At 37.2% G+C, this 26,286-nt stretch overlaps 1 protein-coding gene and 1 pseudogene across 4 annotated transcripts in view; both read right to left on the bottom strand.

The window, feature by feature from the left end:
* Window positions 1–1,302: 1,302 nt before the first annotated feature.
* Window positions 1,303–17,780, bottom strand: LOC309392440 (arylacetamide deacetylase-like). Of its 3 annotated transcripts, XM_081953667.1 has the most exons (6): window positions 17,348–17,780; window positions 17,166–17,256; window positions 10,443–10,665; window positions 5,389–5,458; window positions 4,216–4,387; window positions 1,303–2,384 (listed from the first exon to the last, which is right to left on the bottom strand). In XM_081953667.1, exons 1-6 carry the CDS (start codon window positions 17,446–17,448, stop codon window positions 1,776–1,778), a joined length of 1,266 nt encoding a protein of 421 aa, XP_081809793.1. In that variant the 5' UTR covers window positions 17,449–17,780; the 3' UTR covers window positions 1,303–1,775. The 3 variants fall into 3 exon arrangements, with proteins under 3 accessions (XP_081809793.1, XP_081809792.1, XP_081809794.1); XM_081953666.1 differs by having other exon boundaries at window positions 17,166–17,481; XM_081953668.1 differs by lacking the exons at window positions 17,166–17,256; window positions 17,348–17,780 and adding an exon at window positions 12,640–12,832.
* Window positions 17,781–18,780: 1,000 nt separating this feature from the next.
* Window positions 18,781–26,286, bottom strand: part of LOC309392445 (arylacetamide deacetylase-like) — a 52,927-nt pseudogene continuing 45,421 nt past the window's right edge. Inside the window, exons 2-5 of the transcript XR_014176866.1 lie at window positions 22,237–22,458; window positions 21,071–21,140; window positions 20,226–20,397; window positions 18,781–19,515 (exon numbers count right to left, since the gene is read on the bottom strand). The product of XR_014176866.1 is annotated as an arylacetamide deacetylase-like (transcript). The remainder of the gene's footprint in view (window positions 19,516–20,225; window positions 20,398–21,070; window positions 21,141–22,236; window positions 22,459–26,286) is intronic.

Here is a 26,286-nt window from a genome sequence, read left to right on the forward strand (position 1 = left end):
TACATTAACCAGAGGTGGTCACAAAACCCCCTGAAGTCATCAAGCACGGGCTAGCCTGGACCAGCAGTGGTGTCGCCCATGAGTTGTGGAGCCGGAGAGTAAGCTAATCATAAATGCCACCTTATCTTGGTCAGTATGAAAATCCTTTGCTCTCAAGCTGATAAATATCTGGCATTGTCCCAAGAAAGCTGGAAACATGGCTTGGTTGCCATCAAATTTATTAGGCACTGCAAGCGGGCATTTCCTCCGAGGTGGGGGTGGAGCAGGGCGAGCTTGGAGCTGTGCCATCTGGGCAACCAACATAGCCGCCTGTTGCAAAAGTTGCATGTTTTTGGCACACAACTACTCCATGGTAATGATTGTTATGGCTTTTGTTAAAGGCAGGAAACAAACTGTTCTGTCCCATGATTCCAAAGAATATGCAGACACAGGCCTGGCTGTCTGCCACGACTAATTCCTTCTATGACGTCTTCTCTACACCTGTTCCTTTCTCTTCTCAGCCCTACGTAAACGCACATCAGGGACAACCTCCCTCTGTTCCTCCTCACTGCTGCCTCACTCAGATGCCACCTGGTGGCCAAAAGGCCTCTCTAGTTCCTGCTCTACCTCCAAACACCCTCCAGAGTCTTCCTCATCCTCCAGAGCAGTCCCATAATGGTCTGAGCTGTCAGAGTCCACCAACAGCTCAGCCGGCCGCTGCTGGGCCACAACACGAGCTGAGACTGAATTGAAAGATCGAGGACTATTATCAAGGAGGCATGTCTTCACACTTTCAATTCATTTAATGAGCTAGCACGCTAGAATAATCCCATTCTGGACTCCCTCGTCGATATCATGGAGAATAGGAAGCAAACATATATTTGTCTTACAGATCCAAAGTCCAGCACTTCTTTTTATCTCTCTTGAGTTTGGGTCAATCTAATTGAATATGGTTTTAAAAAGAATCTTTAACACATACCCAAGTCAGAAACCCGGCTGAAATGGAGCTAGATAATCTAGTTCCTCTACAGTGCTCTAGTTGCAACCCCACCATTTTTGGATTGTCTCTCCTAAAAAGTGAAAATTGGAGACTGATTAAATAAGCTAGATCTAAGGAAGCCTCCTAAGGAGCATATCTATCTAACTAATCCAGCAGCTCACCATGGGAAGTAGCATTGAAGTAGCTTGTGCATTTGTGGCATAATGTATCTCATAGAACATTTTATTCATTTTTTTCTGAATCAACAAGTCACCCTGAATCAAAGATGAATTTATAGGCACTATCACACCCATTTCCTTTGACAAAGTCCATACAAAATCCAATCAAGAGAAACCAAGAGGTTTTATTCATGAAATGCTACTCAAGAACTTACAATGGTCTGCAGCAATATATTCACACTGGTTGCTTCCCAAAAGGAAAAAGTTACCTTAAAAAGCCCACTGGATCACATTTCACTGGTGCCAAAAGTGTATAGAAATGAATCATGACTTTTAAAGCAATCCTGAATAACATCAAGATTCAAGTCTCTAAATTCACATATGATATGGTCAAAAGAAGCTTTATTTTTCATTTTAAATTATTAATCATTAAATGGTTATAAAAGTCCCCCGCATATTCTACCAAGCTTCTCATACTTATTCAAACAGCAGGGAACAAGAGATTCTATATCAAGTATAATAACTGCAGAATTATAGTGTCAAATTTATTGACCCAAAGGATAATGTCCCTGAAAAAAAAAATTGAATGAAACTAAATGAATCCAGAGCAACCATCTTCAGGTGGTAGAGGTGTAGTTTCACAGGTTCTTATTCAGCCACTCAATGTAGTTGTTAGCCATTCTGTGTCCTATATTGAAGGCAAAAGGGCCCGTAATAAATGTTGCAACACCATGAAAAGCATTGTCAACATGTTCGTGTGCTACTTGAACTCCTGCTTCCCTAAGACGGAAAACATACATGATTCCATCATCCCTCACGACATCATATTGACAAGTCATGATATATGTAAGTGGTAAGCCCTGAAGCTTGATGTCTTCAACTAAAAGGGGTGCCATCCTTGGATCCACTAAACCTGGATATTTGTGTCCAGTTTTGGAATTTCTATGTGATGGGTCAGTGTAAACGTGGCCTTTTTTAAATCTTTCAGGTAGCCACTTACTCCAGTTTACAAATTTAAAAAAATGGTTGAACTCTGCAGGAACATGTTGGTTTGTCTCTAAAGCTTTGGAGAAAGAATCATCAGATGTAATATATTCACTGATGAATCTGATTACTATTGTTTTAGGCAGAATTGGCATGTTTTTATTATCCTGATAGGATGGCAATTCCAGATCAATACTCTGAAGAACAGGATACAATAAAGCTTGAATCTTGAATTGAGTTCTGACGTCAGGGTCATCTAGAAGCTAGAAAAGAAAAGTATTTATTAAAATATTTTTCCTGTGAAAGATTGACTATTTAATATGTTTCTTATTTTGTAAGGAAATATATTTTGTAAGAAACCATTTTTTATCTTTTATTCAAAATTTTAAGGGAAAAACCTTAACTGATATGTTTTTACAGTATTTATAATCTGGCAATTTTCTACACTAATGACTTTTGAAGAAAATTGCAAATAAAATACTGAAAGATATATTATTATACTTGCTACCAAAAGATATCTTGAAAACTTCAGTATGTTACAATCTTATTCATCAATGACTATAATATAACTATTTTTATCATTACTCTGTGGAGTTTAGGTGTTTTAGGAGTTATTTCATTTTTTTCAATTCTTTTTCATGGTCAAAATAGGCTGGATAGGGAAAAGGAGCAGAGTGAGGGGAGATTTAAAATTCTTCTCCTTGTAAAATACAGGTCATGTCCGACTCAGTATACTAACATTGTCCTAAAAAGTGACCTCTTATTCACCCAAAATTATTTTTTCTTGATAAATTTTTGTTTGTTTGTCTTATGTCATTCACCACTCATATAAATATGTTAAATTTACTTTGATAGTGTTGTTGAGCTTTTTTTATTCTTGCAATGGGAGTGAAGTTACATCTTTCACTTATATTGAAGTCGCTGTAAGTAAGTATAATCCTAATGTCATTGTACTTAAATACAACGAAATTGGTTTCAAATGTGGAAATGCTCCATGGGAAAGTATACAGGTAGTCTTTAACTTACAACAGTTTGTTTAGTGACTGCTCAAAGTTACAATGGCCCTGAAAAAAAGTGACTTGTGACTGCTTTTTGCACATACAACTCTTGTGTCAAGATAATGTGATCACTTTTTGCAATCTTTTGACAAGCAAAGTCAATTGGGAAGCCAGATTCACTTAACAACTGTGTTACGAACTTAAGTGATTCACTTAACACTTAACAACTTTGGCAAGAAAAGTCATAAAATGGGGCAAAACTCATTTAATAATTATCTTGCTTAGCAACAGAAATGTTGGGCTCAATTGTGGTCATAAATTGAGGACTACCTGTACTTCTCTTGAGATTTAGGACTAGAGAAAAACCCAGATTGCAATTTCCTAGAGACAGCCTTCCTCAATCACTTTATAATTAAGGTATGTAAAAGAACAACACATAGCAATTTCTCCTTTTCCCCTCTAAGAAAATTCATGAATATGCAAATATATCAAATAAAAAGTAAGAATCAGAATTGTTTGTTTGTCTTATGTCATTCACAGCTCACATGAATGTGTTAAATTTACATTGAAGGGGGTTGAGCTTGCTTATTCTTCAAATGGGGCTGAAGTTACATTTTTCACAATGAAATAACCATTGACAAGGTTCTATCTAGTGGATTTCCTCCTGAATCAGTTGTCGTCTTGGGCTTCATTGCAAACATGGTAGATGGCCTGCATGCCACTTCTTGGTCTGGGCCAAACAACAAACTAAAAATCTAGGACTTTCTTTTAAAATGGTAGATACCCAGTATTACACCTCTAATATGAAAAGTCCCAGCAGTACCCTGATTGTTAATTGCTGCAGGTATTATGTTACATGATAATTTCAGACAGTCGGGGTCCAATTAACAGACATAATTCTATGATCCTCCATTTTGAACTCCCTAGAAGATCCTGAATCTTTCAAGGTAATTAAAAATTATGACTTCCTACTCTTAGGTAGACAGTGTGAAAAGCCCCAAGGTAAATAAACTAGCAGGATGATTTGTGATAACAGAGGTAAATAACATGTATAATTCCATTTTGGATTTATTACTTTCAAATGGGTAATTCTTACCTGCTGGGTTACAGCTGCAGCTAAGTTACCTCCTGCACTGTCTCCTGCAATGGCTATGCGGCTTGGATCTACATTATATTTCTCCAGAATGCTGCTTTGTAGAAAGTATTTTGATACTGAGTACACATCTTCAAATGCAATGGGGAACCGATATTTTGGAGCTAGTCTGTAACTTTTTGGAATTAATTAAAAACACAATGAAAGAAATATATAAATTCCTTGTGTTGGTAAAACAAAATTAATTTATCCCTAGATTTACACTTCTGATACAAGATTTTAAAAGGTGATTTTCTTCGATATAGAATTTGCTTAATTTTTTTGAATTCCTTTCTTACTTGTGTGCTAAATGAGCAATAAAATTTATTTTCCTTTTATCAACATTCTATTCTGCTCTGTTTAGTCAATAGAATAATTACGCTTCATTGGAATATATGCTTTATGGAAGCTATGAGTTATGTGGAACAATATGAGACAGAATAATCTTTAACTTTGGAAAATATCATTAGCTTTTTTTAAAGCAGCTGGTAAGCAAGACTGATGTAATCATCTGTGGAAATATCCTTAAGGAAGAGAAGGAAGAACCACAGCCCACAGATAAGAGATAGGAGACATCTCAGTCCACAAAAGGAATTGGGTATGGAAAGCATCTCAGAAGGGACCATGCTGGTTCCTTTCAAAGTAAAGGAAACGGGGCAAAAAAAAAGCAAAATTCTGTTACTATAACTTTACAATAAAGGTAGCCTTGCTACCCATAGTGTTGGGTAGTTTCCATACAATATACAATAGTTTGTCTGGATTACCCCAAAAGGCTGACAATCTCTACATTTTTATATTTTGAAATGAAGATTTTAGTTTTTTGAAATGATTTGTGCATTTCATTTTATGTATTTAAATATTATTATACTGTGTTCCAATCATATTATATTTGTTTCCAATTAGCAAAAAGTATAAAAGACAATAAATGTAGAACTATATTAGCTATCCATTATAAATACGAAATAATACTTATAGCACAGCATATGCAAGGAAGTATAATTAGCAACTAATAACAATATATATAGCTTCAATGTTCCAGTCTGTGCTATTACTAATCATTAATTAATTTTTTGTTTACAGAAAAAGATTAGGAAAAGATCAATGAATGAAAATGTCTCCTTCAAACACCATTCTTACTCGACTGACACCACAACAGCATTTAGTCTTTCTGATGTCCATCTTGATAAGAGGTCATAGGATTTCAGGGCTGTGAAAAATAAGTGGCAAAGCATGTTTTATTATTCTTGAAATACCAATACACTATACATGCTTCAAAAATACTATGGAACAAGGGCTTTAGACTATCACAAGAGTGAGCCTAGAATGTTACCATAGAAAGCTAAGAAACATCAAGCTCATTTTATGAATAGCAGAAATGTTCCTGCCTCGTGTTCATGTGAGGTTTGAAGTCCTAAGCCTACAAATTCTAATGAGCTGTTTTCGGTTTCTTTTGGGAGGGACTTTCTGGAAACTTTCCATGAATCTCTTGTTAAGTAATTAAGCTCCCCGTTAGAAGAGCGAGTATGCAGAGAAGCGTAATGAGAGTGATATGGAATAACACGCACAAACCAGCATACAGAGACACTGAATAGTATAAAAATATAGTAGTTTACTATGTAGAAATATAGAAGTATTCAGAGTCCGGTAATCAGTCCAAGTCATACACGGTTCAGTAATTCAGTTATCAATATTCTCAGTTTAACACACAAAATAGCAAACAGTTGCAAACCACAATACCTCACCATACACCAACCAGCTTCTAACAGAGAGAGAGAGATCTAACAACCATTCTGGCTCCCTCTTATGGCTGCTTGAGGTAATTAACAAATTAATCTCTTAAGCATTTAAAGTAACAGTAACATAATCATAGCTTAATATACATTGCCAAGCCAAGCCTAGGGTTACATCCCTAACATCTCTAATCCAATGTTTCCCAATGTTGGCAACTTCAAGATTTGTAGATGCCAGTTCCCAAAATTCTACTGGCTGAGGAATTCTGGGAATGGAATTAATTTTGGGAGCATCATAACATTATTATTTTGCAAGAATTTTTTTATTTTTATTTTATGTATATGTTACAGTGAAAGACCAAAATCTGTAGAATGTCGACATTCACCGGTGAATATCAACATTCACATAATCACTTGGTGTATGTCCGAAATATTTGCTAAATACCCTTATTTATGACTTACACCAGCCAATGTCGACATTCACCAAGTACTAATGGTGAATGTTGGACATGTCGGAGATTTATATTTTCTTCTCCATATTTCAGTGGCGATAAAATATCACAAGGGTGACGTAACTTTTTCGCCTCTCTTTGCGAGAGGAGTGACCAAGAACTTAAAACAAACAGTACATTTTAAATAAGAAAAGAAAATAATATTAATAAAAAACTTATTCACTTATGTGATTAAAAACTTATTTATTGCAACAACTGAAACTATTATGACACTTTGAATTACACAGAAGTCCCTTGCTTTTGCAACTGCATTTATTTGTGGAACACTTCCTTTTGCAATGACAGCGTGTATAGCCTTGCCCGCCGCTTCTCGAATTAGCTGCAGCTGCTTCTCTCAGCGAAATTTCTTGAACCGAAATCTCATTTATGAAAAGTAACTTTTCTTTACAAATTACGAACTGGTTACGTGTGTAAAGCTGCTTGAGGGTACCATTTTTATTTGCCAGTTTATAGAAGTCGGAGTCTTCTATTCCAACAACAACCGCTAACACATTTCGGCTATCTGCACGACCACGGTCGACATCAGGGACTTGTATTTGTACACTATTGCCAATTTGAGCAGGAGGAAATTGTTTTTGTGAGGTGCGTAACATTTTGTTTGCTTGCAGTAGAAGATTCTCTTTCGCGGCCACTCTTTTTATTGAAATTAACTCGTGTTTTCCAGTTAGAACTTGATGTGGAAACGTAGTAGAATGCAGGTCCTCTTCAATATTTTTCCTTGAAATATGATTTTCCGCATGACCACCGCTCAAATTTTTTTCAGAAGTATTAACAGTTTCTTCAAGCTGTTTTTCGGTTTCACAAGTATTGGCAATTTCTTCGAGTTGTTCTTCGGTTTCAATATTTGCGATTTGTTCGCTAGGAAAAAAAGACGATGCTATACCACCGCTCAAATTTTTTTCAGAAGTATTAACAGTTTCTTCAAGCTGTTTTTCGGTTTCACAAGTATTGGCAATTTCTTCGAGTTGTTCTTCGGTTTCAATATTTGCGATTTGTTCGCTAGGCAAAAAAGACGTTGCTATGCCTCTTTTTGCCTTAACGCCAAACATGGCTTCATAAGGACTTTGGCGTATTCCTTCGTGGTATGTAGTGTTCTTGGCAAATTGAACAAAGGGTAAACCATCTGACCATTTATTTGTATCGTTATCGTTCATCCATGCAGATAGCATATTCTGTATATCCTGATTGGCCCTTTCAACTGAGCCTTGTGTTGGACCGTGACGAGGCTTTCCATGAACTATCTTAACATCTTTACACATAGCGCATAGTTCGGATATGACTTGATTACTGAATTCTCTACCATTATCTGATTGCAATATTGCTGGAGCACCAAATGTTAAAAATATTGAAAGAACGTGATACGCTACTTCTTCAGCTCTCTTAGTTTTCAAAGGTCGTAGCTGGACAAACTTAGTTAAATGATCTTGATAAACCATTATGAACTTATATTCGCCATCGCTGTTTGACTGCAGATCTATCAGATCAACTTGACATCTTGAGTTTAACTCATAACTGACCATTGGTTTCATAACAATACCTTTCTTATGTGCACTGTGTTTCATTTGACACTGTTTGCATAAATTTAAATACAACATTACAACTTCATATGTAATATTTTTGTATTTAACTTGCAATTCTTTAAGCATACGTGTTCTTCCTCCGTGGCCTATTCTGGTGTGAGTTTCATATAGTATACTGAACAATTCCTCATTGGTAACATAATACTGTATATTCGTTTCTCCTTGTTTTAATGGTACAATTAACTTCTCTTCATCATTAATTTTTAAAACATCAAAACATTTTAATCGTCTGTAATCCAAAGGTGTATTGCACTTAGTTTTAGCAGAAACCACTTCAGAAAGTATTTTAGAGTACTTTTCTTGAGAAAAATAAAAACAATTGTCTTCTCGTTTCCCCGCAATTAATGCATTTAACTTTTCAATAAAAAGATCACGATTCACTGCAGTATCCATTGATTATAAATTAGGGTGTCGTAAAAAAATTAAGAAAACATTGCTCGCACCATCAAACGTTGCATAACACGGACAAAGCTGACTGACTCCCAGCAGAACAAAGGATTTGGTGGGAGACAGCCAGTCGCCTCTTTTTCGGCTCCTCTCGACACCTCGGCTCCTCTCTTTTCGACCTCCAAGGGGTGAAAGTCGACATTCACCAATTTCGGTCTTTCACGTGACTCCCAGCAGAACAAAGGATTTGGCGGGAGACAGCCAGTCACCTCTTTGTTGGCTCCTCTCGACACCTCGGCTCCTCTCTTTTTGACCTCCACCAGAGCATATCTGTGATTGTCGACATACATCAGTAAGGGTCCGAATGTAAAATAATGTAATGAAATATTCGATCTTTCACCGACGTATTTGGTATGTGTTGATATTCACCGGTGAAAGTCGACATTCACCAATTTCCGTCTTTCACGGTAACATATATATATTTGTATTTGTGTTACAACCCCTGGTATGACAAATACATACCTATTTCCCTGGCTCAGCTGATAAAGGAGGTTTCTCTCTTTAAAACCATCGTTTCCCCCCTTTTTTCTTCTTCTATGTCTTGAAATTTGGGATAGAGCTCCAGTCCATCAAACTCCCTTTTCCATATTCCCATTTTTTCGCTTTCAACCACTTTCACTCCACAAATCAAATCATTGGTTTTCTTATCTTTGTATTCATTTTTCTATTCAATTTTGGGGGCTCCATCTCCATCATTTTTTTCTAGTATAAACTCTATCTTCTTCTCAATTCAGTTACCTCCAATAAATTTTGAATTCCATCCCAAATCTTTTGAAAAGTTAAAGTTTCCTCTTCTGAAAATTGATCCATATTTCCAAATTGTAAATTTGTAATCTTCACAAGAAAGAGGTTCCATTTTCCCCCTCTCCCAGTGCCAATAAGGCTCTCAAAGGACAGTTGTGTAAACGCTTTGTGCCCTTGGCTCTTATCACTTGTAATTACGGAAATTTGAAGTACAAAGACAGAGAAATCAAAGGAGAAACAGGAATGAATGCATAGTTTCAGAAACTCTAGCAGCTAGCCTCCGAGCGGCAGTATTGCTTCCTTTCACTCTTCTTCTGCTTAAGGATTTAATTTAGCATAAAAAAGAAGGTTTTTTGGGGCAGTCTTTTTCAAAACAGAAAGGTTTCCTCACCAGATGGACACACTTTCTCTTTCCATTTCCTTCTGTTCCGGAGCCGTCCCAACTTCATCAGCCTAGGCTGCCTTTTGTCCCCAGCTTGAAAACCTTCTCTGGGATCAATCAGGGACTTTGTGGAGTCCCTGAGATCAGCAAGACGTAGTCTTCCTGTTCACTGTCTCTTTGGGATGGTTTAGGTCCGATTGGACCACCAGTGGCAAAAGTATCTGTGGCAGTCTCAGGACATCGAGACCACACATCTGTACCATTGCGACGTTGACTCCTCCTCCCCGCATCATAACATTATTGAGGAAGGGAAAAACTACTCTAATCTCTACCATTCAGTGATCCCTTGGAATGATATGGTTCCTGATGAGTCTGCCAAGAAAGACTACCAAAGAAGAGAAGCAGGTAGTCAACAGGATGTGAAGATCTTTTAAAATGGGTTTTGAACAGTCCCAATGAAAATAATGGGATGATAGCAAATTAGTACTTCGTTTTCCCCTACTGCTCAGATTACATTGTAAATTAAAATTGGCAAGCAGATAAACTGGCAAGAGTTAGAGAGGTTGGAAGGTACAACCTCATCAATTTACCTTTTGACAATTGTGAATCTTGTACCTTCTATGTGATTCATTTTGTGACAATCATCAGGATGGTTTTAAAAAAATCAATTAATTAACCAGCAACTCAAGAAGGTTGATATCTCTGTTATACCTCAGTGAAAGCCCTTGGATATCAGAAGAAACAGATACATTTTTATTTGAGACCCAAAGTAGTGGAATAAAATAATAATGCTTACTTGCTGATCCTATACACCATCCACCTCCATGGATGAAAATCACTCCTCTTTTCAAGACATCTGACTGCTTTGTAGGAATGTAAAGACGTACTGGAACATGGCTAAATTCTGTGTCTGTTACAATAACGTTTTCATCAGATGTAGGTGCTGTATAATCAACCATTGTGTACAGATTTATAACATCCATAAAGTGTCCAAGACCCAACTTCTCCACAATTGCGACCTGCAAAACAAATGTTCGCATCCTTTTTTTTTTGCTTGAACGAAATACCAGCATCTGTTGCCTTGATAATCATGGAGATTATCTCCATGAGATAATCCAAGGACATTCTGAAAGGAATTCATGGTAACAGAGCCCATCATTTCAGCTACCTGCAGATACTAGACATAGAAAACAAGACACTCTGTAAAGGGAGAGAAAACAGGGAGGTAATAACATGATAAAGACATAAATAATAATGGAGAATATGAGATATGAAATGAAGACCTCAGACAGAGGAGGATTCAAAGTTAAAAGTTAAAAGCTAACTATAGAAATTGTAATTATATCGAAATATGATAGGATAGAGAAGGGATTAAGAGTATAACTGTTCAGTGATTCATGGTCTAATGACCACAGGGAGGTAGATAGAAGATTAATAATTTAGAAGAAGGAAGGAAGAGAGAAAGAGACATAGAGAGGGGTGGGAGAGAGAGAGAGATGTCAAAAAGGTTTTGTGGTTCCCAGTGTTTTTTAACCCTAATACCCTGTTGCGTAGGCATGGCTAGGGAGTCATGTGACTCGATGGGGGTGAATGATGTCGGTGTTTTCTGTGGGAAATGGGTCCAAATTGCTCTTTGAGTTTTTAAGGTTGCAGATCCCTGGCCTAGTAAAATGGCTTCAATTTGTACTTAAAAAGCACTGACCAAGTCAGAAAAAAGCACAAATGTAGAAAAAAGTTTTGTAGTTGGATAAAGCAGAAATGAACTCTCAAGAAAGATTATGAAAAGATGGAAGAAGCCCTCCAGAACTAATGATTTACTACTACTATATCTTCTACTAATAGATAAGGCAAAGAGTACTCTGGGTAGGACCAAGGGGAGGGTATTATTGCTATGGGACATTGTTATTGGACTACACTTGTAACATTACTCTATAAATTGCACTTGCCAAACAGGTAGAATAAACTTGGCTCAAATGAAATCATTTGCTGAAAAGGGCAAAGTACTTGTTTTCTTTCTCTTTGCAAGCACCCACAGGTAGATGAAAACTGATATGCCCCAGATTCAGTCCCAGCGAAGATGTTTGAACAACAGAAACACAGAAGGCTCCTCATGCAGCAGCATGCAAAAAGACTAATCCATTTCAGTGCACTGGGTGGACGTGAACAGCTAAAATGCAGAAACAATGTACATTAAACAATGAGTATTTACTCTAAGATTTCCCTATTTGGGATTTGTGGAAGCCAATAAAATGCAAATAAGGGTTTCTCTTTCTGCATGCAGGCACAAAATAAAATAAACAGACAAAATACATTACCTGCATTACTAGTTAAGCATTGCAATCTGGAAATAATGAGACAGTGAGAAAAAAGAGTGCAAGAATTTACTCAGTTCAGCGGACAGATACAGAAGGTAAGAAGTATCTTTCCTTCCTCCTTTCTCTCTTTCTTTTTCTTTCAAGTGCAGTGTCTGTTCTTTTTTTTTTTGATCAACCAAGAATTGATCCATTTAGTTACAACAGGAATTGATCACACAGCTGGCTTTCATGCCTAAGGCTGGTCTAGAATTCCCTCTCCTGGTTTCTAGTTTAGTGTCTTAACCACTAGACCAAACTGGCTCGCTTGAGTGACTGAAATATAGATTATATCCAATATTAAAAAAGCATCCTGCTCAGAGTCTAATGTCTGGGAAGAAAATATTTTGTAAAAGGATAAGTTTCTAAAATATAGAAAGGAAGTTGTTCCTGATTTTATTATATTTTTAAGATTACATCCAGAAAAAGTGTAGAAAAATACATAAATTCCATAGCTCTTCCTATGGATAAACCATAATATTCAGTATCTGCCTTCAGTATGATGAAGGCATTTTACAGATTGTTAGTGTTCTTATTTTTTGATTGTTGTTTTCTCTGGCATTATCTTCTTTCCCTAAAAGCACAACTTTCATCTTCAAGCATTCTCAGGCATAAGCACGGGAAATAAATGTCTCAACTTACCGCATGGTTTAGGCTTCTAATGCTAGCATCGAAAAGCATCAGCTTCCAGGGTTCCTCCACATTCTCTGGTAAAGGCTGGTAGATGTAGTAGGCTACCAAAGTTGAAGCTACCAGAAGGTAGAATAATTTTCCTCCCATCTTGTACTCCGTCTACTTTATTCAACACTCGCTTTCACTGACTAATCTCAGGAGGATTTTGATACTGACAAGTCAGCTGATCAAGCATTTCCTTGATCTCAAAAGTAAAATCAGTGCCAGAGGCATTTTGTTAAATATTCACCAATTTTCAGTTGATAGAACCTATTTTGCTTTGTTAATTACAGGAATAGACAGTACTTGACTAATAAAAAGTAGTTTTTCAGGGAAATTTTTTCTATATTCAAATATTTAAGGATAGCCACACACTTTCTTCACTTTGACTTGGAAAAAGTCAAAAACCTTTGAACTGCAGAACTGAAATTATAAGTGGCAAAGTTGCTGGAGAGAAAGTAGAATTGGTGTATTTACAAAGAGAAAGCAATAGAAAAATCCTATGATTCAGATTAATAAAATAAAGATGCCATCACACTTCTCTTGTCTTTAATAAATTATATACAGTATGTCTGTGTGTGTGTGTGTGTGTGTGTGTGTGTGTGTGTGTTTGTGTGTGTGTTGAAAATATATTATTCAAATATATTTAATAATAGGTTTTAAGATATTCTCTGCATTCTGCTAGCTAAACTAGTTAAGAGCAAATTTATTTTGGTTGAATAATGATGATAATGACTGATGAGGATTGAGGATGATGATGATTCAAAGTTGTGTGAAATCACCACTAATAGTTCTTTAGCTGGTGTGGATCTTTATTCATATTGACTTCCTCCCAAGAAGCTAGGAAGTTAATGCATATTGGCATAGTATATGCATCGATTCAAACAAAGTGCCTTTTGTGATTGACATAAATGTTGTCAAATGTACAGATTTATACAGATTTACAGAGTTGGAAGGGACCTTGTAGGTCATCTAGTCCAACCTGTCACTCAAGCAGGAGACCCTGCACCATTTCTGACAAATGGCAGTCCAATCTCTTCTTGAAAGTCTCAAGTGATGAAGCTCCCACAACTTCAGAAGGCATGCTGTTCCATTGGTTGATTGTTCTCACTGTCAGAAAGTTCCTCCTTGTTTCTAGGTTGAATCTCTCCTTGGTTAGTTTCCATCCATTATTCCTTGTCTGGCCTTCAGGTGCTTTGGAAAATAGCTTGGCAGTCCCTCAAATATTGGAACATTTACAATACAATACAATACAATACAATACAATACAATACAATACAATACAATACAGTACAGTACAGTACAGTATAGTACAATAGCAGAGTTGGAATGGACCTTGGAGGTCTTCTAGTCCAACCCCCTGCCTAGGCAGGAAACCCTATACTGTTTCAGACAAATGGCTATCCAACCTCTTCTTAAAAACTTCTAGTGTTGGAGCATTCACCACCTCTGGAGGCAAGTTGTTCCACTGATTAATTGTTCTAACTGTCAGGAAAATTCTCCTCAGTTCTAAGTTGCTTCTCTCCTTGATTAGTTTCCACCCATTGCTTCTTGTTCTATCCTCATGTGCCTTGGAAAATAATTTGACTCCTTCTTCTTTGTGGCAACCCCTGAGATATTAGAACACTGCTATCATGTCTCCCCTAGTCCTTCTTTCTATTAAACTAGACATAACCAGTTCCTGCAACTGTTCTCCATATGTTTTAGTCTCCAGTCCCCTAATCATCTTTGTTGCTCTTCTCTGCATGCCTTCTAGAGTCTCCACATCTTTCCTATATCGTGGCAACCAAAACTGAATGCAATATTCCAAGTGTGGCCTTACCAAGGCATTATAAAGTGGTATTAACACTTCATGTAATCTTGATTCTATCCCTCTGTTGATGCAGCCTAGAACTGAGTTGGATTTTTTGGCAGCTGCTGCACACTGCTGGCTCATATTTAAATGGTTGTCCACTAAGGACTCCAAGATCCCATTCACATTTACTACTGTTGAGCAAGGTACCACCTATACTGTACCTGTGCATTTCTATTTTGTTGCCTAAATGTAGAACCTTACTCTTTTCACCATTGAATTTCATTTTATTAGATAGTGCCCAATGTTCAAGTTTGTCAAGATTCTTCTGTATCTTTAGCCTATCTTCTGGGGTATTGGCTATTCCTGCCAGCTTGGTGTCATCTGCAAATTTGATGAGTTTCTCATTTATTCCCTCATTTGCTTTGTTCGAATTTCTTCTAATTAAGGTATCTTAAGCAACTCCAATTAATGAGAGCTGGAATGTAACAAGGGGAAAAATCAAGACAAAGCACTATTTTCTCACTGATAACCTAATCTTGCCTCTGCTGCAAATGGAATATGAAACTCTGAGCAGGAAGATTTAATTAACCAATTGCCATAAATCAGAACTTGGAAAAGCAGGAGGCGAAAAGAAAATGCAGAGAGTTTGGCTGTATGCAAGTTTGTTCCAATTAATATATTTTGAGCAACTCTAACCAACGAGAGGTGGAAGGTAACATGGGAAAAAACAATCAAATCAAGAACCAGGAAAATATGAAGCTTTTTTCTCTGCAAAAGATCAAGATGGTTCCTGCTTCTCTTCTGCTTTACATTAGTTGAATTAGCTAAATTTAAGGTGGAGCAGAACTTTGAAATAAGAACTGTATAACTAACTGCAATTTTGGAACTGGACATTAAGGAAGAACAAGGATCAAGATGGGTCCCACCTTTCTTCCTTTCCACATCAACTGAACTAGCTAAATTTAAGGTGGACCAGAACTCTGAAATAAGAACTGTATAAGTAACTGTAACTTTGGAACTGGACATTATGGAAAGGTGGGGATTTGAAGAACTATGTGAAATTATAAAAAAAATATGCAACAATCACTAAAATCAAGTCTAAATAGAATTTTGAACTCAGAGAAGCAGGAACTGAAGGAAGAAGGGGGGAGGGATAATGAAGGTGTACCACTTGTTATTCTGTATAGTAGATGAAGGGAATTGTAATGAACATTGAACAGTAAGGATTGTTATTTAAAGACAATTAAATGTAACCTAAGCCAAGATGTGGAAAAATGGAGATGGAACATGAAATAAACTTACAATGGGAAATTATTGAGATTATAAATCTCAATTACAGAATCACAAATTTGGGGTGTCTAAGGATGCATAATTATATAAACATAATGATGAGAATAACTGGGAATTGTAACCAGGTCTACATCTTGGTCATATAGGCTGGGGGGGGGGGTAAAATACAATTACTATGCATGTATACTTTTTTCTCTTTTAAAAAAGAAGGAGGAAGATATATGTTAAAATTAAATATGTATATTGAAAAGGAATTATAAATACCATCAACTCTTTTCACCATTGAATTTCATTTTATTAGATAGTGCCCAATGTTCAAGTTTGTCAAGATTCTTCTGTATCTTTAGCCTATGCTGAGTCTTGCTCAGAAGCTGAAATACACCAAGTAAATGAGATGAAGAGTGTGAAGTAGAGGTGAGAGGTAAGGGAGGAAGAGAGGGATAGGAGAGAGGGCAGGGGGGGAAGAGGAGGAGATAAAGAAGGAGTGGAAAGGGAAGAGAGAAGGAAAAAGGAAGGGGAAGTAGAGAAGAAAAGGGTGATAGCGGGAAGAAAGGAGGTAGGGAGGAGGAGGAGAGAGGGAGAAGAAAGTGATGGATAAGGTGCAAATATTGGTGTATGGAGAGCAGAAAAGCCAATAATTGTTTTTGGGGGTTGATGGTAAGTTGAATTGATGTAAAGATTTAATAATAAAAGACAATGTTGGTTATGTAATAGAATACATGTGATTATATGTTATGAAAATGAATATAATATATATATATACAACTACAGTGTGTGTGTGTGTGTGTGTGTGTGTGTACACACACTGTAGTTATATATATGGTGATAATTCACATGAAAATGAAATTACTGATTATTCTTAAACAAGTTAAACAACCAGTCTTTAATTGCATACAGAAGAAAAGCTTTGCATTAGTTATTATCTCTTTAAAAAGAAGCAAATTATCCCATCCTATCCTAGCTGCTCATACAATTTTATCATAAGATAAACATTTAATTTTTCATTATTAAATGAGAGAGATATATGCATAAAATAACCAACAACAAAAGGAAACATGCAATTTCTCCTTCGGTTCAACAACCTTAATAGACTTCTATTAATTTAGAGCATGGACCATTCTTAAAGATAGATAGTTATCTATACAGAAGTAATAATAATAGAGACGGTTGCAATGGTAATAGTATAGGAGATAATAGAAGTAGAAGGCTTGTATGGATATAATTGTAATAATATAAATAATATATGGTAATAATATAGAAATAATAGCAATAGATAAAAATACGGAATAAAGGTAATAGGAAGCACACATATATTTGTCTTACATATCCAAAGTCCAGCACTTTTTTTATATCTCTTGAGTTTGGGTCAATCTAACTGAATATAGTTTAAAAAAGAATCTTTAACACATACCCAAGTTAGAACCCCTGCTGAAATGGATCTAGATAATCTAGTTCTTCTACAGTGCTCTAGTTGCAGTCCGACCGTTTTTGGATTGTCTCCCCTAAAAAGAGAAAATTGGAGACTGATTAAATAAGCTGTCTCTAAGGAAGCCTCCTCAGGAGCATATCTATCTAACTGATCCAGCAGCTCACCATGGGAAGTAGTATTGAAGTAGTATTTGTAGTATTTGTACATTTCTACAAGTAGTATTTGTACATTTGTGGCACAATATCTCATAGAACATTTTATTCATTTTTTCCAAATCAACGACTCAACTTGAATCAAAGATGAATTTATAGGCACTATCACACCCATTTCCTTTGACACCAGCCATGCAAAATTCAATCAAGAGAAAACAAAAGGTTTTATTCATCAAAACCTACTCAAGAATTTACATGGATCTGCAGCCAGATATTCACACTGGTTGCATCCCAAAAGGAACAACTTACCTTAAAAAGCCCACTGGAACACATTTCACTGGTGCCAAAAGTGTATAGAAATTAATAATGGCTATTAAAGCAATAACATCAACGGAATAACATCAAGTCTATAATTTCAAACATGAAATGGTCAAAAGTTTTATTTTTCATCTTAAACTATTAATCATTTAATGGTTACACAAGTCCCCCACATATTCTACCAAGCTTTTCATACTTATTCAAACAGCATTTCTATGTGATGGGTCAGTGTAAATGTGGCCTTTTTAAAATCTTTCAGGTAGCCACTTACTCCAGTTTACAAATTTAAACAAATGGTTGAACTCTGCAGGAACATGTTGGTTGGTCTCTAAAGCTTTGGAAAAAGAGTCATCTGATGCAATATATTCACTGAGGACTCTGATTTCTATTGTTTTGGACAGAATTGGCATGTTTTTATTATCCTGATAGGATGGCAATTTCAGATCAATACTCTGAAGAACAGGATACAATAAAGCTTGAATCTTGAATTTAGTTCTGACATCAAGGTCATTTAGAAGCTAGAAAAGAAAAGTATTTATCAGAAATATTTTTCCTATGAAACATGGACTATTTAATAAGTTTTGTATTTCATAATATAAGCAAAACAACCATTAAAATTCAAAGCTTATACATTTTATATCTTTTATGCAAAATTAGTGATCCAGCAACTCACAATGGGAAGTAGTATTGAAGTACTATTTTTACATTTGTGGCATAACATATCTCATAGAACAAGTCAACTTGAATCAAAGATGAATTTATAGGCACTATCACACTCATTTCCTTTGACACCATCCATGCAAAATCCAATCAAGAGAAACCAAGAGGTTTTATTCATGAAATGCTACTCAAGAACTTACAATTGTCTGTAGACAGATATTCACACTGATACTTCCCAAAAGGAACAAGTTACCTTAAAAATCCCATTGGAACATATTTGACTGGTGCCAAAAGAGTGTAGAAATGAATCATGGCTTTTAAAGCAATCCTGAATAACATCAAGATTCAAGTCTATAACTTCACAAATAAAATGGTGAAAAGCTTTATTAATCATTTTAAATTATTAATCATTTAATGGTTACACAAGTCCCCCACATATTCTACCAATCTTCTCATACTTATTCAAACAGCAGGAAACAAGAGATTCTATATCAAGTATAATAACTGCAGAAGTATAGTATCCAAAAGGATAATGTCCCTGAAAAAAATAAATTGAATGAAACTGAATGAATCCAGGTCTTCAGCTGGTAGAGGTTTATTTTCACAGGTTCTTATTCAGCCACTCAATGTAGTTGTTAGCCATTCTGTGTCCTATATTTAGGACAAAAGGGCCTGTAATAAATGATACAACACCATGAAAAGCATTGTCAACATGTTCGTGTGCTACTTTAACTCCTGCTTCCCTAAGACGGGAAACATAAATGATTCCATCATCCCTCAAGACATCATATTGACAAGTAAGGATATATGTAAGTGGTAAGCCCCGAAGCTTGATATCCTCAACTAAAAGTGGTGCCAGCCTTGGATCCACTAAACCTGGATATTTGTGTTCAGTTTTGGAATTTCTATGTGATGGGTCAGTGTAAATGTGGCCTTTTTTAAATCTTTCAGGTAGCCACTTACTCCAGTTTACAAATTTAAACAAATGGTTGAACTCTGCAGGAACATGTTGGTTGGTCTCTAAAGCTTTGGAAAAAGAGTCATCTGATGTAATATATCACTCTGATTTCTATTGTTTTGGACAGAATTGGCATGTTTTCATTATCCTGATAGGATGGCAATTCCAGATCAATACTCTGAAGAACAGGATACAATAAAGCTTGAATCTTGAATTGAGTTCTGACGTCAGGGTCATCTAGAAGCTGGAAAAGAAAAGTATTCATTTTTCCTGTGAAAGAAGGACTATTTAATATGTTTCGTATTTCATAATATAAGCAAAACCACCATTAAAATTTCAAAGCAAAATTATAGAGGAAAACCCCTAACTGATATGTTTTTCACAGTATTTGTAATCTGGCACTTTTCTACAATGACTTTTGAGAAAAATTGCAAATAAAATACTGGAAGATATGTTACTTTGATTTATTGTTGAGCTCCTTTTATTCTTGAAATGGGGCTAAAGTTACATTTTTCACAATGAAATAACGATTGAGAAGGTGCTATCTAGTGGATTTCCTCCTGAATCAATTATCTTCTTGGGCTTCGTTGCAACCATGGTAGATGGCTATATTGACTTCTTGCTCTAAGCAAATCAGCAAGCTCAAAATCTTGGACTTTCTTTTAAAATGGTAGATACCCAGTTTTACCCATCTAATGCAAAAAGGCTCACCAGTTGCCCTGATTGCTAATTGCTGCAGCTAGTTCTTATTTATACCCCAAGGTGATAGGTTACATGATAATTTCAGACAGTCGGGGTTCAATTAACATGCATAATTCTATGACCCTCCATTTTGGATTCCTTAGAAGAACCTGAATCTTTCATGGTTATTAAAATTTATGACTTCCTACTCTTAGGTAGACAGTGTGAAAAGCCCCATTTTAGATTTATTACTTTCAAATGGGTAATTCTTACCTGCTGGGTTACAGCTGCAGCTAAGTTACCTCCTGCGCTGTCTCCTGCAATGGTTATGCGGCTTGGATCTACATTATATTTCTCCAGAATGCTGCTTTGTAGAAAGTATTTTGATACTGAGTACACATCTTCAAATGCAACGGGGAATCGATATTTTGGAGCTATTCTGTAACTTTTGGGAATTGATTAAAAAGACAATGACAGAAATTTATATATTCCCTGTGTTGCCCAAACAAAATTAATTTATCACTAGATTTACACTATTGATGCCAAGGTGGTTTTATTTGATGTAGAATTTGTTTGATTTTTTGGAGAATTCCTGAGTTATTTGTGTGCTAAATGATCAATAAAATGTCTTTCCCTTTTACCGACCAATTCTAATCTGGTCTCTTTTGTTAGTAGAATAATTAAGCTTCATAGAAAGTTATGATTTATGGAACCTATAAATTGTATGGAATAATCTGAGACATAATAATCTTTAACTTTGAAAAATAACAAAAATATTGTAAAATGTAGATTTTAGTCTGTTGAAATGATTTATGCATTTCATTTTATGTATTTAAATATTATTATACCATCTTCCAATCATAATCTATTTGTTTACACTTTGCAAAAAGTATGAGACAGTAAATGTAAAACTATATTAGCTATCCATTATAAATACAAAATAATACTTATAGCACAGCATACGGAAGGAAGTATAATTTAGCAACCAATAACAATATATATTGGCTTTCAATGTGCCAGTTTGTGCTATTACCAACTATTAATTAATTTTTTGTTAAGAGAAAAAGATTAGTAAAAGATTAATAAATGAAAATGTCTCATTTAAACACCATTCTTACTCGACTGACACCACAACAGCATTTAGTCTTTCTGATGTCCATCTTGATAAGAGGTCATAGGCTTTCATGGCTGTGAAAAATAAGTGGCAAAGCATGTTTTATTACTCTTGCAATACCAATACACAGTGCATGCATCAAAAACAATATGGAACAAGGGCTTTAGACTACCACAAGAGTGAGCCTAGCATGTTACCATAGAAAGCTAAGAAACATCAAGCTCATTTTATGAATAGCAGAAATATTCCTGCTTCATTTCATGTGAGGCTTGAAGTCCTAAGGCTACAAATTCTAATGAGCTGTTTTCGGTTTCTTTTAGGAGGGACTTTCTGGAAACTTTCCACGAATCTCTACTTGAATATTTCCCAATCTTGGCAACTTGAAGATTAGTGGATGCCAGTTCCCCAAATTTTACTGTTTGAGGAATTTTGGGAGTGGAAATTAAGTTTGGGAGCATCATAAAATTATTGAGGCAGGGATAAATGGTTCTAATCTCTACCATTCAGGGATCTCTTGGAATGATATGGCTCCTGCTGAGGCTGCCAAGAAAAACTACCAAAGTAGAGAAGCAAGTAGTCAACAGGATGTGAAGATTTTTTAAAATGGGTTTTAAACATTCCCATCTTTAAGTTGATGTAGGAATACTTTTTCACCAATTAAGCATTTTTGGTGTACCTGGTGTATGCCTTCCTTCATCTTTGTGAAGCTCAATGCTCTATCAGATGTGAAAGGAGTGGGATTTTTTTTCTAATGGGAAACTAACATGCTAAAACAAGGTAACAGCCTCCTTTATGTCTGAGAATCCCTACATCCCATAAATATCTCTAGGAAATGAAAATAATGGGATTGCAGCAGCTTAGTACTTTGTTTTCCCCTATCGCTCAGATTACATTGTAAATTAAAATTGGCAAACAGATAAACTGGCAAGAGCTAGAGAATTTGAGATGCACAACCTCATCAATTTACCTTTTGACAATTGTGAATCTTGTACCTACAATGTGATTCATTTTGTGAGAATTATCAGGATGGTCTTAAAAATTCATTAATTAACCACTGACTCAAGAAGGTTGATATCTCTGTTATACCTCAATGAAAGCCCTTGGATATCAGAAGAAACAGATACATTTTTATTTGACACCCATAGTAGTGGGATAAATACTTATGTTTACTTGCTGAGCCTATAACCATCCATCTCCATGGATGAAAATCACTGCTCTTTTCAAGACATCTGACTGCTTTGTAGGAATGTAAAGACGTACTGGAACATGGCTAAATTCTGTCTCTGTTACAATGACTTTTTCATCAGATGTAGGTGGTGTATATTCAACCATTGTGTACAGATTTATAACATCCATAAAGTGTCCAACACCCAACTTCTCCACAATTGTGGCCTGCAAAACAAAATAAATGTTAACATCCTTGTACTAAGCAAAGGCTTCATAGTACTCTAAACTCCATTTCTTTTTCTGTAAACAATGTTTCTCAATCTGGCCAGCAATTGCTATGGGCCAGACAGGTGATCCATCAGAAGGGGCTCAGGGAAGAGCAAGATAGCATCTGACTGGAATCCACAAGGACCATAATAACAATATGGTTAATGAGCTAATCTAGCACTCACACAATAAATACACTGAAAAAGGCTGATATGCACCAGACACAGATGTGAGGGAGGAAAATATCATGAAAGTATCATGCAAAAAAAGAAAGAATTATTTTTGCTTCAAAGAAAGACCAGCATCTGTTTCCCTGGAGAGGACACCATGAGATTTCAGAATTCCTCTGAAAGGAATTCATGGTTATGGAATCCATCATTTCAGGGACCTGCAGATACTGGAAATACCAAGCAAGAAATTCTGTAAATGGAGAGAAAACAGGGAGATAGTAAAGTAATAAAGGCATAAATAATAACGGAGAATATGAAGTATGAAATCTAGACCTCAATAGTCAGAAGAGAGAAAGATTGAAAGTTAAAAGCTAACTATACAAATTGTAATTATATCGAAATTTAATAGGATAGAGAAGGAATTAAAAATATAACTGTTCTGTGATTCATCATCTAATGACCACAGGGGGTCAGTAGGAAGTAGATAGAAAATTATTAATTCATTCTAGTATATTGACTTGTCATCACTTTCCCTATTCTTTGTCTAAGAAATTCCCAATGTTTTTGACTATTCCCATCCTAGGATATTGTTAACTAGGTGCTACCATTTGCCTATTCTAATAAGGTATTATAATAGTAAAACCTGTTTTCATAATCCTGGGTTAGGATAGGTTTTCACACTCAGGAATGCTGGCTGAATAACATAGGAGCTGGACGAAGGACATTGAAAGCTCAAGTCCTGCTATATGACATCTTCTACAAGGACTCAATTTATAATACGTTACCAGTGGTGAGTTTCCAATTTTTTTAGAAACTGTTCTGTAGGTGTGGCCTGTTTTGTGGGAGTGGTTTGGGGGGGTCATGTGACTGGATTGGAGCGGCTTGGCAGTCATGTGATCAGGTGAGTATGGCCTACTTATAAAATGTGGTGAAACTCACTTAACAATGCTCTTACTTAGCAACCAAAATGTTGACTCAGAAACTCTGGCATTTGAAGTGTGCAAATCTTAAAGATGTCAAGTTACAAGACCCTTGCATTCTAACCTTATAGAAAAAAAAAACCAGGGATGTTCAAACTTGACAGCTTTAAGACTGTGGACTCTCAGAATTCCTCCTCCAGTCATGTTGGCTGAGGAACTCTGGCATTTGAAACATGCAAGTCTTAAAGCTGTCAAGTGACAAGACCCTTGTATCCCTAATGCTTTACAACCCCCGCAAAAAACCCTAAAACTTTATTTTTTAAAGCATTTTGAACCCAGGGAAAGTCAGAACAAGGCACACCAGCCACACACCACCTCCACTGACTTTGAACTCTTTCTCTCTCACTGCCAAAACCCCTTGGCGCTCTTCACCTGTGGTCGCTCCTTCAACCTCCCACTCATGGAGGATACGCGGTGATCTTCTTGGAGGGGCAACCAAGGGGCACTTTCCCCCACCCCCTAAATAACCCGTAGGCTGAGGAAAGTAGGAATAAAGAGTGGAAGTTGTTATGTATTATAGTTTTCCCTCTGGTCCATTCCACTAGAGGGTGCTGTGCTCGTTGCCGATTGGTTCCCTGTTTGACAGCCAGCATATATAAAGGCTGTCAAAGCAGGGCTCAGTTGTTGCCAGTTAGCTGAGACGCGCGAATTGTGAACTGCCGCGTTTGGCAACCTGTTATTCATTAAAGCTGTTAGCTGCTTGAAGTCCTGGCTCGCCTCCTATCTGTCCACCCGCATTCTCCCAGCTAGAACATTGGCGACAAAGGTGGGATAACAGAGGAGGAGCCCAGGCAGAGCTGTTGAAAGTCACTGAGCTGAGCTGAGTCACAGAGCTGAAATTTCCCTCAGGGAAATCACTCGACGAGAGGTCGAGCGAGTCACTCACCAAGAAGAGGGCCTCTGATTACCCCCCACAGGAAGAAGAATTGCCTCAGGATGACTTGAATGAATACACTGGCCGTGTTTAATGGACCCACAGAAACTTGGGACTCTTTTATCTCCCGTTTCGAGTGCTTTTTAGAAGCCAACGACTACACTGGACTGTCTGAGCAACGTAAGAAGTCGTGTTTCTTAAACCTATGCGGCACAGAAATGTTTAATTTGGCAGGAACCTTAGTGGCCCCTCATTCAGTCCACACAGTGTCTTGGGACGAGCTGATAACCAAATTAAAAAATCACTACGCCCCTACCCCGTCTCGCACAATGCGTAGGTTTGCGTTTTATAGAAGGTTCCAACATGAGGGAGAGTCTATTAATGAATACGTGGCTGCATTAAGGGCAGCGGCTCTCCATTGTAAATTCAAAGATCTGGATGAGGCACTCACAGACCAAATTGTGTGTGGGGGGGTTAGAGACCTCCGTATTCAGCGCCGCCTGTTAGCCAAACCTGAGCTGGACTTGCAGGTGGCTCTGGATGAGGCTAGGGCAGTGGAGCTGTCAAACAAATCCACTGACGAAATACAAGGCTTCTCAAAGCTGCCGGCAGCGGGCAAGCATACCGAGTTCACCACGAAGATGTTTTCGGTGAGGCCTGCACTGGCAGAAACAATGATGTACATCGCTTAAAGACGGAGGAAGCCAGAAGTCGGCAGGGTAAGAGTCTCCCCCAAACAAACTGCCCTGGGTGCGGAGGTAGACATGACAGGGCGGAGTGCCATTTTAAAAATACGACCTGCCTCTGTTGTGGGAAGAGAGGCCATTTAGCAAAATTCTGCCAGGCTGCTGTGCCCTGTGCGAACGCGCTGGAAGGCAACTCTCAGGGCAGCAGTCAGTACAGCAGAAAACCTTCCAGACCAGGCAGACCCCAGAATTTTAGAAAAAGGGATTCTTGTTTTTCTGTTCAGGAAGACAGGGAAGAGTCTGAAGTGGATCAGATTGTCCACAGTCCAAGGGGAAAAATATTCCTCACAGTTAAACTGGAAGGCAGACCCTGCAAAATGGAAATTGACATGGGTTCCGCTGTCTCTATTATATTGTGAGCAACAATTAAAAGAATTGTGCCTGCTATCTCTAAAGCCAGTTTGACGCCGTGTCTATTAAGGTTGAGGGATTTCCAGGGGAAATCCATCCCTGTCCTGGGAAAATATTTGTGCAGAGTGGCTTTTAAGCAATATAGCAAATGCCTGCCTCTTATTGTAGTAAAAGGGCCCGGGCCAAACTTGCTTGGGTTGGAATGGTTTGAAGCCCTAGGGCTGGCCATTACAGGCATTAACCAGATTCAGAGCAATCCACATTTGGACATGCTCACTAAAGAGTTCCCTGAAGTTTTGGGGGAGGGTCTGGGAAAGTACACAGGTACTCCCATTTCTTTTAACCTGGACCCCCAGGTTCCTCCAAGACGGCTGAAGCCACGTAGGGTACCTTTTGCGTTAAAACCCAAGGTAGACGCAGAAATTGATAAGCTGCTGGCCCAAGGGGTGTTAGAGCCAATAGACCACGCCCGTTGGGAAACCCCAATCGTGACCCCAGTGAAGGGTAATGGGTCTGTGTGCATCTGCGGGGACTTTAAATGCACTTTGAACCGTGGCCTTCAGCAGAGCGTATACCCTGTGCCCGTAGTGCAGCACCTGCTGCACTCACTGGGGCAGGGAACCATTTTTGCAAAGTTGGACCTCGCCCAGGCATATCAGCAGTTC

This window comes from Natrix helvetica (genome assembly GCF_964273705.1).
Source record: "Natrix helvetica genome assembly, chromosome: 5".
Lineage (NCBI taxonomy): Eukaryota > Metazoa > Chordata > Lepidosauria > Squamata > Natricidae > Natrix > Natrix helvetica.